General features: G+C 38.0%; 2 protein-coding genes and 1 long non-coding RNA gene across 3 annotated transcripts in view; all 3 read left to right on the forward strand.

Moving 5' to 3' along the window:
- Window positions 1-3,177: 3,177 nt before the first annotated feature.
- Window positions 3,178-5,465, forward strand: LOC148906913 (uncharacterized). Its single transcript, XR_016121182.1, has 4 exons — window positions 3,178-3,236; window positions 4,168-4,271; window positions 5,017-5,097; window positions 5,414-5,465. It is a non-coding gene; the product is annotated as an uncharacterized LOC148906913 (long non-coding RNA).
- LOC116298297 (gamma-aminobutyric acid receptor subunit gamma-3-like) lies at window positions 5,059-9,987 on the forward strand. Its single transcript, XM_089036443.1, has 7 exons — window positions 5,059-5,097; window positions 5,308-5,481; window positions 5,804-6,030; window positions 6,704-6,786; window positions 7,767-7,898; window positions 8,846-9,165; window positions 9,523-9,987. The coding sequence occupies exons 1-7, from the start codon at window positions 5,059-5,061 to the stop codon at window positions 9,856-9,858; spliced, it is 1,311 nt and encodes a 436-aa protein (XP_088892569.1). The 3' UTR covers window positions 9,859-9,987.
- A 3,581-nt stretch (window positions 9,988-13,568) lies between these two features.
- Window positions 13,569-18,075, forward strand: part of LOC116298312 (beta-lactamase-like protein 2) — a 15,738-nt gene continuing 11,231 nt past the window's right edge. The window contains exons 1-2 of the mRNA XM_089037268.1: window positions 13,569-13,763; window positions 16,898-17,273. Coding sequence (XP_088893394.1) covers window positions 16,908-17,273 — 366 coding nt within the window. The 5' untranslated portion in view covers window positions 13,569-13,763; window positions 16,898-16,907. The remainder of the gene's footprint in view (window positions 13,764-16,897; window positions 17,274-18,075) is intronic.

An 18,075-nucleotide genomic window follows, 5' to 3' on the forward strand; every position in this document is an offset into this window, starting at 1 on the left:
GACACACTAAGTTGTCGTCCTTCTCACAGGAGTCTATGACACACTTAGTTGTCGTCCTTCTCACAGGAGGGCATGACACACTTAGTTGTCTTCCTCCTCACAGGAGGCTATGGCACACTTTGTTGTCGTCCACCTCACAGGAGGGTATGACACACTTAGTTGTCGTCCTTCTCACAGGAGTCTATGACATACTTAGTTGTCTTCCTCCTCACAGGAGGCTATGACACACTTAGTTGTCGTCCTTCTCACAGGAGGCTATGACACAGTTGTCGTCCTTCTCACAGGAGGCTATGACACACTTAGTTGTCGTCCTCCTCACTGGAGTCTATGACACACTTAGTTGTCGTTCTTCTCACAGGAGGCTATTACACACTTAGTTGTCGTCCTCCTCACAGGAGGCTATGACACACTTAGTTGTCGTCCTTCTCACTGGAGGCTATGACACACTTAGTTGTATTCCTTCTCACTGGAGGCTATGACACACTTAGTTGTCGTCTTCCTCACTGGAGGGTATGACACACTTAGTTGTCGTCCTTCTCACAGGAGGCTATGACACACTTAGTTGTCGTCCTTCTCACAGGAGGCTATGACATACTTAGTTGTCTTCCTCCTCGCAGGAGGCTATGACACACTTTGTTGTCTTCCTCCTCGCAGGAGGCTATGACACACTTAGTTGTCGTCCTTCTCACAGGAGGCTATGACATACTTAGTTGTCTTCCTTCTCGCAGGAGGCTATGACACACTTATTTGAAACTTCGTATCTTATGTTCTTTTTATCAATAGGGGCCGTTAAGCAGCCTTATGGAGAGAGGTTCAAAAATGGTCAAGTACGTCACAGGTCCTTCCGTAGCCAGCGCAGGTTAAGGGGATGGGGAGGAGGAGAAGGAAGAGAATTGTGGGATGTCCTTTTCCCTTTTCCCCTAATTGCCCACCCCTTAAGCCCCTACAAAGCCTAGTCCTTCTGTGGCATACAAATTCTTAATCCGCTGAAATTTTAAAAGTAATATGAATGGGGAACTGAACTATAGGCTAAATGAACATGTAATGAGTTTACGTTGAGAAGGGCTAAAACTGAAAAGAAACTTGTTATTGTATATATATATATGATTCCTTAAGCGAAGGAATACCAATGGTTGAAAGAATATTGCATTCCGACACCAAGCCCACGTTATGGAATTTCCTCTTTAGTAGACAGAAATAATAATATATGCAATTGGCAATTAAAGCTACGAGACGGCTAGAACGTGAGGTGTATCATAAAATAATCTGCAAAGGTTGTTCGTTAGTTGAGTTGGTGTGAAGCTAGCTGTTAGCCAACTTCGTTGCAAGAGGAAAACCTGAGCTTGTGCCCTGAAGGTGAGTGCTCTATAATGTCATAATTTAGAAATGATCATGAACTAACTGCATGATGTGTAACACTGTCTTTTATAGGTCTACTGCAGCAAAGCTGACGTAAGTTTAAAAATCTTATCGTTTAAAGGTCTTTGCTAGAAAAGCATGACAATATATATGAAAAAAATTATAAAGGATTTTTTCATCTCTTTCGGTATAACAAAGTTTCATGTTCAGTGATCAAATGAATTCGAGTTAATACTGAAACAAAGGCGGATTCAAATTAGAGCCCGGTACGCTTACCAAGTTTTCTTTCCCTACAGAAAAAATTGACTATGGCCAAATTACGGAATGAAAATGAAGTTCTCTATAAGAACTGAAAATCACAAAAGATATCAAGATCAATATCGATATGAACTAATGCTCTATAGCCATGCATGATTTCTTTCTATTCGTTTTTAATAAACAAATAAGGAAACCAAAATTTTAAAACATAACATTGAATACGTGTACATCATTCGTAGAGAAACTGTGTATAAGATCCATTTAGCTACTGGTTTGATTTCCAGTGCTTCGGTTTGTTTTGCATTTGATTTTAATACTGACGCATGGTAAATTATAGATCAATATGCCGCGACAGTTACCCACTGAAAACAGAACCGCGAAAGGAAAAGTTATATAACTGTTTGTAAAAAAGAAAGCCAAAATCTCGTACAAAAAGGTATATATCCTAAGGTGAAATATTTCTTGCTTCGAACCGCCAAACACATCGATGAGTTTAGGCTTCCATAGAAAAACATATTAAAAATTGATAGCAAAGCAGAAAGCTTAGAGTTTGATTCAAGCGTATTTACATTTTGTTGACATAACACTGCGTAGCAGCAGAGTGTTTTTCAGTAATTTAAAGCTTTAACTTCAAATTGAAGTCCAATAGCATCCCACGCTACGCAGCCTTTTCTTTTCTCTTGGCAATAGCGCAATGACATAAGTCCTTTTTTTCCTATCGGCCATTATTGAAAACAGACTTGTTTACGTTCATTTTATCTTTAGTCTTTATGTTTTGATATTTCGCCATGAAAAGGTCGCCAAACAAACTAAACTCGTTCGCCATGGGTGTAAAAATGGTTGGCAGCATTCATTTTAACGTTGCTATAAATTGTTTTTGTATTAGTTGATGTCTGCAGGTGTCAGTAGCCCAAACAATTCCTGAGTGGAAAAAAGCTCGTGTTAAAAACCAAGAAATTAAAATGAATTACGCTATATTCTTGGGGTGCAGCCCCCTTGAGATATAAATGTAAATGAAACAGCCGCCATCTTGGTTGAGCTAACAATCCAACCTAATCAATGCTTCGTTGTCGTCAACCAACATGGCGACTATGGCGACTAAAGTCTACGAAGGGGAAAGAATGAAGAAGGAAAAATAATTACATAATTACTGTTTTTGAGTAGAAAACTTGCGGTTAAAAAATCTTGAAGCCCATTTCCATCGATACGACATGTCAGAACCGACATTGAAATGGCTTCGCGTATTTTCGATTCGACCAATCAAAACACATTGCCACATTTTTTCCCTTTATATTTTAGTGACTTTGTTAAAAAAATACCATTATTTTTCTTTGTACTTTTAAAACAATTTAAGTACACTATATCAACTATCCCTTTTAACTGGAAGACACAGTTTAATAATTTATACTATAACTCTCTAAATAATGCATTTCAAATGTTATATAGATCCTCGCTGACTTTTATTAAAACGTATGATTCTCTAATTCTACTACTTCTTTTATCTATTCTACTTATTTTAGGTTGATATAGAGCTGGTGACAATCTGTCCCAAGTTGGAATATGGTTTTGGAACGCTTATATGTGTTTATCCTCGTTGTAGATCTTTTTTGGATCAAGGGGTGAGTAAGAGTTTGTTATTCATTGTACAAGTCCCCAAGTGTTGATTTAGCTTCCTTTGATCCCAACCGTGCATGAGTATTGATCTCTTCTTGAGGATTGTGGATTGTAAAAAGAAGAGAAAGGCAGAGAGTGAACTTAAAGAAAATTAAAAAAGAAAAAGGAGAAGAAACTAAGGAAGGAAGAAACGAAGGAAGGAAGGAAAGAAGGAAGAAAGGAAGGAAGGAAGGAAGGAAGGAAGGAAGGAAGGAAGGAAGGAAGGAAAACGGCCGGTGTCATAAGCTAAAATTCGTTAATATTCCAAACAGAGAGGGAGTATAGGGATCGAATTTTATGAGTTTTGTTCATAGAGGAATAAAGAACGATCATGACACTACTGATCATCATGATTCGCTCAGTAGGACAAAGTGTAAATTGAACTTCTCATTTTCCAAATGTGTCACCAAAACCGATACGAAATTCAAGTGCTTCAATTTTTTTGACCCTTAATCTCAGTACCTTCAAGAGCTAACCTCTTCAATATCTTAGCAGAGAAAATTTAATATTATTTACGCATTTATTGAAGAACACAAGATTAAAGGCAGGTTAACGGTACGCCATTATTTCGGACAAGCTCTTACTTGTACACGAGTTGTTTTTTTTTCGGTTTGAAGCACGATGTGTTGAAAACACAATCAAGACATCTTGTTTCAAACCGAAAAAAACCCTCATGTATAATCTATGTGGAACACAAAAGCCTCAAGCTCTTGCTTGCATTGAAGCTCACAAAACGTTTTATTTATTAATTAATGGCGCGCAAATTTGTTTCTGCTTTAAATATGACAAACTGCATTGATTATCACAATATGTCGTACGTGTTGTATACTCATAGTTTAGAACCAAACATAAGATTTGTGCTCATACTAATAGAGATTATTTTTGTATTATCTTCAGATATTGTGAGGCGAACTTCTTGTTCAAAACGGATGACGATGTTGTAAAGGAATTGAAAATGATTTTACTTGGTTATGACACGAAAGTACGGCCAAACTATAACGGTGAATATTGATCAGTTATGAGGAGTTCAGTTGCTAGATATGATACTGTGTGGTATACAAGTAAATTGTATAATGATTGATTGATGTGAAGGATTTGATTGGATGGGATAGAATGGAATGGGGTGGTTCTCTGTATGTATGAATTGCTGTTTAAATGATAAATGGAAGGGATAAATGGAGAGGGAGAGGGAGAGAGAGAGGGAGAGGGAGAGGGAGAGGGAGAGGGAGAGGGAGAGGGAGAGGGAGAGGGAGAGGGAGAGGGAGAGGGAGAGGGAGAGGGAGAGCTATAGAGTTTTGACGAATCGTGAAACAACTTCTTGTGTGAACTAAATAAGGAAAAGGTTAACTAACAGGTCGAATGAGACTATGGTACATTGGTCCCCCCTCCCTCCCCCCACACACGCGCGCGCGCGCGCTCACGCACCCACACAATAAAAAAAGAAAAAGATCCGGTAAATAAAAATCTATTGATCCAAACAAATCAAAGCTTCCATGTATTCATTAGTAGCCTCGAGGGTAATCATAGCATGAATGCCGCCCTGTGTATTTTCAATCAATTCTATACACTTGACTTGTTTTCTGATCTAGTCAATAAATAACGGTGAGTAATATATACATGTATATATAGATCTGCCATATAGATGCATTAAAAACAGATTACCAGCGGCAGGGGAATTAAGATCAAAATACCCGTCCCTACCGGTTGTTAGTCGCTTAATACTTGAAAACTTTGGTCTTACAACAGAGTGGTTTTACAGCAACCATGTTGGGGGGCAGATATAATGCAATGGATGTTTTTACACGAAAAGAGATTGCTTTTCCCAAGGTAAAAACTTTCTATCGTTTTATAGCCTTACAACATAGTGCCAATTTATTAAGAACGTGGTCATGTTTAACTGTTGAGTTTTTCATTATTAATGCCTCGCTGTTAATAGAGCTTTTAAGTGTGTTTTCGTGAGTAATTTCAAGCCTCTAAGGCAAATTTAGTTCGAAACGAAGGGCGCACTCCATTTAAAAAAATCATGCTTTCTCTTAGTCTGAGACATTAAAAGAGCCCAAAAAGATTTGGTCATGTAAGAGTCATAGCTCCACACTTCACATTAGTGCCTCTCATGCAATTTTTGCTGTTGATCATGTTATAGGCGCACCTGTCGAAGTTTACACCGATTTCTCGGTTGCCTCGTTTGGCAGCTTTGATGAAGTCAACATGGTAAGTAGTGGAGGCACCGACTGACCGACTGACCGACTGACCGACTGACCGACTGACCGACTGACCGACTGACCGACTGACCGACTGACCGACTGACCGACTGACCGACTGACCGACTGACCGACTGACCGACTGACCGACTGACCGACTGACCGACTGACCGACTGACCGACTGACCGACTGACCGACTGACCGACTGACCGACTGACCGACTGACCGACTGACCGACTGACCGACTGACCGACTGACCGAATGACCGACTGACCGAATGACCGACTGACTGACGATTTATATTGATCTTTTTGGTTTATTTTCACTGTAGAAATACAGCATCGACATGTTTTTCCGTCAATCATGGACGGACAATAGACTTCGTCATCGAATGAACGAAACTTTAACGCTGACTTTAGGAACCAAACACCCAGCAGATTTTATCTGGGTTCCAGACACAGTGTTCATGGACGCAAGTACTGCTCATATGCATACAGTGATGGTTAATAACCACAAGCTGGATATCGATCCTGATGGAAGAATACTCTGGGGATCAAGGTAGAAATACATTTCAATATTCCTGGCCTATAGACTCCCTTTCAAATGATCTCTGATGCGAGAAACTAGAAAAGGCACAAATTGAACAAATGGCACAAATTTCATCCGCCTGAGAGAAAGTACGATGAATATCATTAGCCTTGCTAAGGCTGCGTTTACACGGTGTCGGACAAATTCTTAACAGGTTATATAAAAAGCTGTACGTTTATAGGCGTTCCGTTCACTCGGAAGCTGTGCTACCCAGAAAAAAATTTGTACGCCTTGCCGCGCAAATTTGATACACCTTGTAAACTAGCTCCTTCTCCGGATAGCATTTGGTACGGTAAGCCGCATGCTCTGCGCATGTTTAGACTGATAAAAAACTGACCACTAATATTATCATTTTGATCCGGTTCCGTGTTTTTACACAATTAAAGAGACGGTTCAGTGTAAATGGTAAATTTGCTTTTTGGATACAACTGATAAGCAAAATCGGTTCATATTTTTGCTTGAGAAAATAAAACTTAGATGCATTGAATTTGAATTTGGTCCTAAATATATACTCAACTCTACATCCTCTAGATCGATACGCCACTGAAGGGTCTATTTCAAAGAAGCTTGTGATGCATTATTTCCGCTTCATACCACATGCTTTCAGCTATTCGATAATCACTCGTGTATGCTTGTTTTTCAGAGCAACTGTCACAGCACGCTGCTACATGAATCTTCATAGATTCCCAATGGACGAACAATCTTGCCCACTCAGAGCCATAAGTTGTAAGAAACATAGCAGAAAATAATTGGAATTTAATGTAACAATAATTAAGGTGTTTCAAGATATCACCCAATATCTTCCTAATTCAATTCTCGTTGAGTTGATCATAAGACTGATTCTGTTTGGAGAGTTCACGTGCTTTATAATAGAGCTCTTTTAAGTTTTGACGCATTTCCGGGTCCATCTGATCACAAAAACCGCTAAAGCAAAGCGAAAAATTTCCTCAATGATTTATCTTCCTCCTGAAATATCTAAAACTTTGCACAAGAAATCTGTAGCGAAGGAAAAGTAAGAACAATGCAGCCTATGACTGTTTTTCGTTCTGGACCCGGAAGTCGTTTTTCCATGCGAGTGACGTCACGCTTATAACTCTATAGGCCACAGGGGATCCCTCTCACCCCTAACACCCCTCTCACGGTTTCCCATGATGCGTAGAGAAGTTTTCGTATGACTGTGAAATTGTCGGTGCCGTATTCGTGCCTTGCCTTGACCGTGATGTTTTCTAGAATAGGGAGATTTTTCCTCGCGCAATGTGATTGGTCTGGCAGTGCCAAGACCAGGATTTCTTGGACTTCCGGTATAAGAGCGCATGCGTTCAAAGACTTGCCAAAAATAAAAATAAAAACATGTAACCGATTTCTAATTTTTCTAAACGAAATTGGGCATTTGATTGATGGAGAGTAAATTCTCGTGCAATTTGATTGGGCTGACGTATGCCTTGCAGTGTCATGCCCTCCGGTTCGTGCCGTGAGCTTTACACAGTCTTACGAAAACTACTCTAACAACCAATGTTATTACAGAACATATTACGAATCTCCGCCACAACGAAATTCTAAAGATAGAACAAAACTACGAGAAAACATGAAAATCCTATTTGCGAGCAAATATTTTATTTGTCTTATGCACGTTTACCGATGACTTGGTGATATTCAGGTGTTTTTTGAATGTTTATTAGTGATCTTTAATTTGTGTTCCCTTGTAGACGCCTACCCGGTTCGTCATTTAGTGTACAGGTGGAAAAGCTCCCCTGGAGTCAAGGTACTCAATGGAGAAATGTCGCAGTTCTATCTGAGTAAGATTGAAACGGTATTGCGAAACGAGGAATACGTCGCAGGTTTGTTATTCCGTACTTCATTACTTACGTGCTCATAAAAAAGGCATTATTATCTTGTCAGTTCATTTTTGAGTATAGGCCTGGTTTCCAGAACCAACAACAACAATAACGACAACAACGACGACAACAACAATGACGACAAAAGCAAACAAAATAACAAATGCACACTGAACAGAAAGAACAACAAAAATATGTAGAAAAACAATTTAGAAAATACCCAGAAAAGCAAGGAAATACCAGTTTTGTACGAAAATGGTCAAAGCAAAGGAAAAAAATATGGATACCTTATGAAACTTCTATTTTACCCATTTTTGCTGCGATTGAGTTGTTATCGGATGACCCATTTGATGGGGGCATGGCCATGAATTAACCACGCGTTAAACGTTAGCTAGGCTTCCTGTGTGCAATATATATGCGCTTATGAAAGGCAATCTTGCTAAAGCCTTTTAAACTTAGATATTTCTTGAACGTCAGGGAATAAGGGTCACCCTGTTTGATTCAGGAGCTCATAAAAATTTTTTTTTCTGCATCAGTAAAACTTTTGGTTTCTCTCTCATGATGCCATAATTTTTCTCAGGGTTTTCTGGTTTCACTCCCTCTACAAATTCGAACGCATTGAATTCCAAACAGCCACGTATTTGTGAGTTAGCCATGCCCTGACTTAAATCAGTCCAGGTTATTAATAAAAATGAATATGAATGAATATTTTTCGAATTACATATCATGCTTCACACATTCCAATTATATAAACGGTCACGATCACCCTGACACAGGAAGCCCAAAATCGCACCTTAAGAGACGTCAATATCAGTCCCACAGGGATTATCCAGTCCACCTCATATATATATCATTTGAAAGCTGATAATGTCTAGAATTCGACAAGAGTGGTTTGTTATTAGGGATTGTTGATCCACTAGTAAGTAATATAGTTTCTTTGTTGGTTCCAGGTGAATACTCGGTTCTCGTGGCAACTTTTTCATTCAATCGTCGCATTGGCTTCTATCTCATCCAGGTCTATATTCCTTGTATGGCTATTGTCTTCGTCGCCTGGATGTCTCTATGGGTCGATAGAAAAGCTACCCCCGCGAGGGTCAGTTTGTGCATCACAACTCTTCTAACCATATCTACCATCTGGGGCAATGTCAATGTCGGGATGCCTCGTGTGTCATACGTTAAGTCTATCGATATCTACCTGATGACCTCGTTTGTATTCGTACTTGGGACACTGTTAGAGTATGTTGTGGTCATGAAAAGACACCGAATCAAGGTATGTGTTCATTTATTTAGTTATGTAGCACTAATTGTCTTACTATTCTCATAAGGGAATACAAATTTGGATTAGAAAGAAAATTCGCAAAGCATCTTGGTAGTGAGATGGGTCAAATGACCAATCAGATGACGCTATCATGCAAACGTCCAATTGCTCCCGGGATAGCGGTGTTGGGGACCGCAATACCCGGCATAGTATTTAATGCTTTAAGCTGCCATACGACTGCCAAACTATTTTTCCTAGTAGATGAGCATTGCTGAGTTAAAACTTTATTTTCTTCAAGTCATGCTTTTTCCTTTTCATCAAATCTTTTTTTTACGCTGAAATAAATTTCTTTCTTTCTTATTTCCACAGCTCTCTTGTAAACTTCCTGAACTCTTTCGGGGTCGTTGCCGTTCAAGTCACTCCTTCACTAGTGACGAATTGCCGACACACACCATTAAAATGGCTAACATTAGAAGATCAACATCTACTCCTTCCACCGTCAATAATGATATAAATATCTATGGCATGTTTGACATGAAATACTCTAACGGACCAATCAAATGTAGACATTCTAAAAAGAAATGCGAAGAGGCAAAAGACTCTTCAATCGTGGACATTTACGCTAGGATTGGTTTCATGCTGATTTATATTATTTTTAACGCCATTTACTGGGCTATCCTCTTCCTACCGCCATCATCGGATTAGAGTTTGATCATGTCTCTACTGTGTTACGTACACATAAGCTTATTAGTTCATTCTCAAAGGATTTTTCAGAATTAATTTACAACCAATGATTAAAAGAATACACCAAATGGTAACTCTGGATTGACAAAAATTGACAATTAATAACTATGTCTAACCTTTTTAAGAACTGTCCTGATTCGGGGGAATTCAAACGATTCATGGCATATTTTTTTCTAATTTAAGGCAAATATGATGTATAATACCTATTGCTTATGATCAATGAAAGCTGATCAATGCTGGATTATCTTATCAATATTTGAACAAGGGTTTACCAACCATATAACATGAATTAAGGAAATTGTTTTAACGGCTTCCTGGTCCATTTATTTATTTGGGCTTGGAAGGATTTTGAGAATTAACGACATTTTTCATATGTATTTTTCACAAGTAGGGCAACTGCCGACTTCAAAACACGAAATTTTGCTTTACCAATTATTTCATAAAATGAGTTGATCTGAAAAATGATCTTTAAAAACAAAATGTCGGACGAAGTAAACGCATCATTACTCAGAGTTTAAAGAAAAATTGCAGGTCACTGAGCCTGAACTAAGTTATGTAAAAAGGTCTCATGAAAGAAAACTACTCTTTGCTGTTTAAATACCTTATCCAATTCTCAAAGAATGGCACAAAATTGTCAGTATTAGTAGCATCAAGGGCGCTAGGGCAAAAATTGGTGTTTTTTTAGCCGTTAGACTCCGTTATATTGGTGTTTTTTTAGCCCTTAGAAACTGTTTAAACTGTTACTCATCTGTTCTGTTATGTGCTGGCTTGATTTTTTTAGTTTTCCCGTCTATATACGCCAAAAATTCTGCTGTGACCAACGGTCCAATCGTACGTAACGAACTACTGTATCCTATACATGTCTCGTGACCGCTTACGCAAGCGTACGCGTCGATTAATAAGTTAATAAGTTAATCCAAATCCCCTAGAATAACCAAGAATGAACAGGGGTAGGAAAAGAAAGGCCAATCTATTGTTCTCTCGTCTGCTCGTGTAATAGGATTAAAGTGAAAGGCACGGTGGCAATTTGTTTACTCAGCGATGACAGATGTGTAACCAACGAAACCTAACGAACCAACTTCGGATCTAGCCGAACTGGCCTCGCCGAAACTCGAACCCCGACTCGTGGCCCAAACGATCTTATCCGATGACAGCCCCCGGCCGTGACCTTTTACAACGTTCACGTGTTGTGTTTAATAGATGGTACCTCTAATCCGCGTTGTAAATGATATTTGGGTTCCCAGGACGTTCTTGATAATTTTGAACGATTACCAATAATAAAATAAAACTTACAAATGCATTTCGAAAGTTATTTCTAAGACATTCTTTGTATCGAAAAGATTCCAGACATATGGTACTAATTTTGAAATAGGATCCACACATTGCCGCAAACAAAGTACAAGCGCTAATCCAATATCTGTTTGGAAATCCCAACCGCAGGCAGAATCCATTCGCTCAAGATAATACTAAAGAAGCTACAATTGTTTAATGATTCGTGGATTTTTTGGATGTCAGTTTGAATGGAACTGGTTTTTAAAAACTGTTTCTAATTTACAGCCATAGCAAAACCGTAAGTTGACAAGTAAGTCGGGGTTCGAGTTTCGGCGAGGCCAGTTCGGCTAGATCCGAAGTTGGTTCGTTAGGTTTCGTTGGTTACACATCTGTCATCGCTGAGTAAACAAATTGCCACCGTGCCTTTCACTTTAATCCTATTACACGAGCAGACGAGAGAACAATAGATTGGCCTTTCTTTTCCTACCCCTGTTCATTCTTGGTTATTCTAGGGGATTTGGATTAACTTATTAACTTATTAATCGACGCGTACGCTTGCGTAAGCGGTCACGAGACAGGTATAGGATACAGTAGTTCGTTACGTACGATTGGACCGTTGGTCACAGCAGTATTTTTGGCGTATATAGACGGGAAAACTAAAAAAATCAAGCCAGCACATAACAGAACAGATGAGTAACAGTTTAAACAGTTTCTAAGGGCTAAAAAAACACCAATATAACGGAGTCTAACGGCTAAAAAAACACCAATTTTTGCCCTAGCGCCCTTGGTAGCATTACAACAAAATACATTTTGAATTTCTGTCTACGCATGCGTAAAGCTTGAGCCCGCGTGTTTACGACAGACCGCTGACTGTAGCGGGTTTCTAACAATGTTCTCGTATATATACATAATAATCATATCAGTTATGTATACATATTAATCTTATTAATCTTATCAGCGAGTTATCTTCTAGAAAATCGTTATACAAAAGGGCAGTCTTAGAGCCTCTAACACTCAAGTGGACCGAGATCTTTTAAAATATCTCAACTGACAACAAGCGTCAGGGGCGTAGGCATGGAGGGGAGCAAGGGGCAAAGCGAAACTGCTGTGTCGAATATAGAAAGTAAAAATATAAGACTGTTCGTTAATTAAGATAAAAGATCCTATAGAAATATTAAAGCTTTTGGGGGAAAGTCTTTGAGCCGGTCGATTTGGGGATCGAACGCCACTGCTTTTTTTGGAAACTGTAAAAATATACGATTGTTCGCTAAGAAAGCACCTGAATTCTTGAAGAATATTTGGTCTCACATTTGTCCCATGCTCAAAGTGATGTTTTCTATGCATTCGCGAGTTTTGCTTTGTAATCAACCGGGAGCCCTGTGGTGTGTAAAAGGACGGACGTTTTTGTTCCCGGAGGCAGCTGAAGGCAACGCATGAAATGCTCTTGGACAATCCAAAACCGGAAACAAGATTTTTTGTTTCCGGTTTTACAAAAAATCTAATTTCCATTCTTGGGTTTGGGGTGCTACAGAAAATAGCCGTTTGTCCATACACTTCAGATTTTGTTCCGATTCCGACAACGGTTTTATAACAGACGTACTCAGTCTACAACATCGCCTGATGAAGACTCGCAGTTTTCAGTCGAAACGTAGCGGTAATTCTGCGAATGAATCTCAATCGTGAGGCAACTGAAATTGCTTACAGAAAATATCATGCCAAAATTGCCCCAAAGGATACGACATGTAAGCGTTGAGCTCAACTTTTACAACTTTATACCAACACCCTTCCGTCTTCGATTTCTCTACGACCGTCTATAGCACGGAACATTCCCTACCCACCCGACCCACGAAACTTATGTACAAAACTTTGCAACATGGACTTATTAGTTTGGGTTTGAAATTCAAACAGGAATCTGTCAAAAGAGATAAGCTTTGTATTTTTGGCGACCAAACAAATAATAGATCCCAGTTTAACTAACTAACTTTCCAAAGTAGCTTATTTTGGGCTTCTCCTGTACTTTCACCACAAGTTCATCGACTAGAAGTAAAATAGCTAGAAAAGCCGGTTTATTTTATGACAGTCATATCAATTCTTGCCCTGAACATTTCATCGTTGTGTACTTTGCTAAAGTCAAACAATCAACTTTGACAGGTGACTTATCATAAGCGATTCACATCGATTAATGTAAAGTTCATTATTAGAGTGGTGACTAGAAATGCTAGAGTAAAAAGACTGTTGCACTCAAGTGATTTTCACTTAGCAACCGTGTTTTTAGAGCAAAGGGGAATCAAGTTTCATTGATACTCGACCTTTTCAAGGATAGGAGAGAAGCAGAGGACAGATTGTCTAATCTTATTCAAACTATTTTACCAGGCAAGTATATCATCTATGTTCTTCAGCAAACAAATTCCTCAAGCGATTTGAATTGAACCCTAGTTGATCTATTTGATTGCCCATTCTGATAAGCCTCGTCATATTCTTGTTGTTGCGAAGCGGCAACCTTTATGACTCCAATCAGTGCCATGAATTGAGCTTTGAATCCCTTGTCACGTTCAAGCTAAAAAAACTTCAAAGCCCGTTGAAAATTTCAAAAGGTACGTTGCCTTTGACCTTCTAGATTCTTGGTTCCAACTGCAGCAACAAATCCGTAAATTTTTCATCATTGAAAAAAGATATCAATGTTGTTTGATAAACCAGGAAAATGCCTCCATAAGTCTAGCGACAAAAACAAAAGCAAAAAATAAGCATAATAATCTGCAGTGCTTCAAAGTCGCGGCTTACATAAGAGGTTTGGAAGAGTTTAGGAAACATTTAAAAACTTTAAGGCTTCCCAAAGCTTTACCGTTCAATGATGATCGGCGGATTGTACAGGCATTATCATGCTTTGTTTATTCACACATTATATTGTAGGTATCGAAAAACAAAGAACATTGCCTCTCTTGATTCTATAGCTAAATCCTGGATAAAGTTGCGTTGATTCAAAGTTCTAATATTATTGCTCATCACAAATACGTGGTGCACCATAAGTTGAACTGGGTTAGTTGTGAGAGCTGGTTGCTTATTTTTTAGCCACTGCAGATTATTGAAATCCGAGTACATCAGTGAATTCCAAAAGCGACATGAAAGGACGAATTTAAGTGAAGGAATTTACCTACCATCAAACTAGAGCATATTAAAAAACCAATGAGGAAATAGTAGTAATTAATTATGACCAATAATAGTTCCTGTAAGTTTGAAGTTCAAGCTCTTTTCCTTAATTCATAAATTCATAATCTTTCCAATTGGTCATCAATTTGAACAATGAATTGAGCAAGAACATAGTATATACATAACCCGCGAAACAGTTATTTATATAGCAAAATAATGCAATCTATTTATTATGCACAGACTAGCATTGCACTAATCTTCATTCAAATCAGGAAGGGAGTGAGAGAGGAGGGCACATCGGGGAGTTTGGTTGAGACGACCTTTTTCCTCCTAAAAACGTTCTACCTACCTGTCAGTTTTTTTAAGGCATAATAGAAACAAATGTTTAAATAAATTTAAAATAAATTTAAAACATTCTACTTTGACTACAGTTATAACTGGTAAAGATATACAATAAGTTAAATTCTGCCGGTTTGGACAACTTTGACTATTAATTTCAAACGATTTTACGGTGCAGATGTCTAATGAAAGAATCCAATCTGCTTGGACAGCGAGCAATCATTGCAAGATGAAACATTATTTCCGTCATCATGCTTCATCGATATTCATCAATAGCTAGTGAAAGTTTTGATCAAAGTTTAAGTTACACTTTAGCATTGGTTTGTTCGCCCAACATGCACTGCAACAACTTGTTGCAAAGAAAAACCGGACGCTTAACCGCCTGTTAATAGAATAAGCCGAAGTTCTGCAGCCTTTTCACACTCATTAATACCCTCTTTATTCATGACCTCAAATCCTCACAAATGACAAAGTAGTGACAGTTGAGTAAAATCGAACGGTTGTTAAACAAATCCGATAATGTTTGATTGGCTTCAGGAAAATGCTTTTAAGACTGAAGATCTTGACCTTTAATGCCGATTTACGTATACACGGTACGATTTAAATTTCCCTCACGACAGTTGTGTGCAACATGTTGCTTGGTGTTAATGGACCGTACACCTTGCTTTGTTACAACTTGTTGCGAGCGACAGTTGTGAGGTTGAAAGTTCAAATCGGCCTTATAACTATTAGTGCATGTCAATTTTGGAGTGAAATATGGATTAATCGCATAAGGTCACATTCGTGTGTGTGCAGCTAGCGCTGGTCTCGTGTGCGTGGAAGAGATCTGGAAACACTTTGATGGCCATAATAAGACATCAAGGAGATAAGGTGTTCTTCGAGTTACAATTTTCGAGTTACGCACTTCGAGTTACACACTGTTCGAGTTACGCGCACGGAAACACCTATGTTGAAATCAAGCCCAAGTTACGTAACTCGAACCCAACAGATTGAACCTTATTTTCGAGTTACGTAACTCGATTCTAAAAGTGGGTAAATACTTTTTCTAGTTAATTTGAAAGAGAAAAAGAATTTTCTTCTTCATTAAATGAACGCAATTACAGTCAAAATGGCTCAAGATTACCCTTCTAGATTTCATTAATGGTTTCATTTTTCGAATATTTAAATCTGTTATTCTTTCTGAGAATATGAAGACTCAGTACTGACCGATGGTGTTCCTTATATGGAATAATCCAATCAGAATTCGAGTTTTGAATCGGATATTATTTTGAATCCTGGGCTTCGTATTCTCGGAAAGAATAATAATATGCCAAGTTTCATTGTCGGTAAATATTTCCCGATATTTTAAAAATTCACTTCGCCTTTGGCAAATAATTGTTAAATAAATGAGTCGGTGATCAAGGAACACAGTAGCATATATGACAAATTCGAAAACGGTGTATTATTATGTTCAAGAAGAGGTCTTACGTACATATTTTCGAATGTTAGATTGTTCTAACCTATCTAAAATCATTAAGCAATAAGGAATTATTCCAGTTTCCGTACTGAAAGTCTAGGTTCACTTTAGAAACAGAGAGAAGTAGAATTAGATAGAACCGAGGACCTCTACTGAGTTCTGACGCCTGCCCCTAACAAAATGAAATGAGAAAAAATGAAACGAAAGAAAATGAAAAAAAGGGAAATTGAAAAAAAAGAAATGAAAGAAAATGAAATGAAAGAAAATGAAATGAAAAATAATAATATGAAATGAAAGAGAATGAAAGAAAATGAAAGAAAATGAAAGAAAATGAAAGAAAATGAAAGAAAATGAAAGAAAATGAAAGAAAATGAAAGAAAATGAAAGAAAATGAAATGAAATGAGACGAAATAAGAAATAACAAAATAATAAAATGAAATGAAAGAGGATGAAAGAAAATGAAAGAAAAAGAAAAAAATGAAACAAGAAAAAATGAAACGAAAGAAAATGAAATGAAAGATAATGAAATGAAATGAAAGAATATGAAGGCTGAAATAAAAGAAGAAGAAATGAAAGTAAAGTAAAATAAATGAAATGAAATGAAATAAAATTTAGAAAATTAAATGGAAATAATTAAATTCAAGAAAACAAAAGAAAATGAAAACGAGAGAAGAGAAAAGAAGAAGAAAAAAAAAATCAATGAAAATAAATTTTCCCAAAGCCGAGAGTGGCTGTTAACCGAATTGCCTCGTAGGTGCCGTTCACCTGATCATTTTTTGTTTTCAGGTGTTGCACAATGAAAGCCAACGTAAATGAAGCCTATGTAAATGAAGGAAGTGACGTCACCGACATTCCGGCCCATTCTCCCGGAACTCCAAAATCCTTCCCCTCAAATATGCAAATACGCGAGGCAAACAATACGAGCGTGACGTCACCAACCCACATTTCGAACAGTATCAGCAAGGTCGGGTTTCTTCCAGACGAGGTGGACGAAAGCACAATGGTCACTTGGCACACCCGTAAGATGCGGCAAATGACGGTATTCCTGGTGTTCTTTGTTGTAATCGCTCTGGTGATGACGGGTCTGTTTGTCTGGCGTACAGTGTTTTTTGACAATTTGGGTTCTGGTATCAACGACTGCAGCGACAAGATCTGCACTACAGTATGTATATATGTATATATGTGAACACTAAAGATCCGGACTTTAGCTAAATAAATTTCAGCTTCACGAAAAGAACATTATCATGGAATTTTAGGGGAGTTCAGTGTTTGCACGTAGTTCTTCTAAATTCTCTTGATGTTTTTGTTCATGTATTAATCATCGCTTTTGTTTTTGGATCAGCGATTTTTGTACTGCAAACAAAAAACAAAGGGTTTCCTTGAAGCGTTTTCTTAGTAGCATAGTAAGTTCATCTCGAAATCTCCAGTAACTCCATTTAATTACAGAATGATCGATTCTGAAGAGCTTATGCTTAATTGATATTGCAGTCGATTTTCAAGTGCCATTTTAATGTAATATCAAACCTTTTTTTTTTTAGAAAAACTACATCGCTGTAATGAAATTATTTTTTGACCCTGACATTTTTTAACGTGCCGCACACGACTTTAAAGAAGTTGGGATCGCGTTTTATATTTAACTCTCAAGAAAGATTCAGATATTTTTCATGAGCGTGAGGTTCGTTTTGTTGCTGTTGCGCGATTTCATCATAATGATTTGAGATTTGTTTGTTTTCCTTGCGAATCTAGTCCATAAATCACACTACTCGTGGGTGTTTGTAGGTTTTCTTGTCCTTTTGCCATTCGAAAATGTCAACGTTCTGAAGTACAGGGAAATTCACTGCAAATAATTTCAAATAGTTCTACAAGAGTTGGAGTTTTTTGTGAGAAGAGATTGAAAAGCCAGGAGAAATGCTCTTAGGGCGTTATGAGTAATCTGGGTGTCGCCTTCCGGGCTTTTGATTGGT

This window comes from Actinia tenebrosa, unplaced genomic scaffold, assembly GCF_029948245.1.
Source record: "Actinia tenebrosa isolate PJP-AT-01 unplaced genomic scaffold, QUT_ActTen_1.0 PGA_scaffold4__44_contigs__length_22323623, whole genome shotgun sequence".
Classification (NCBI taxonomy): Eukaryota; Metazoa; Cnidaria; class Anthozoa; order Actiniaria; family Actiniidae; genus Actinia; species Actinia tenebrosa.

Bases quoted from the DNA above. Each gene is read 5' to 3' on its own strand.
- LOC116298297 (XM_089036443.1), top strand. From the start codon at position 5,059: ATGGATGTTTTTACACGAAAAGAGATTGCTTTTCCCAAG. The intron at 5,098-5,307 runs GTAAAAACTTTC...GCTTTCTCTTAG, and splicing joins AAGAGATTGCTTTTCCCAAG to TCTGAGACATTAAAAGAGCC. The intron at 6,787-7,766 runs GTAAGAAACATA...GTTCCCTTGTAG, and splicing joins CCCACTCAGAGCCATAAGTT to ACGCCTACCCGGTTCGTCAT.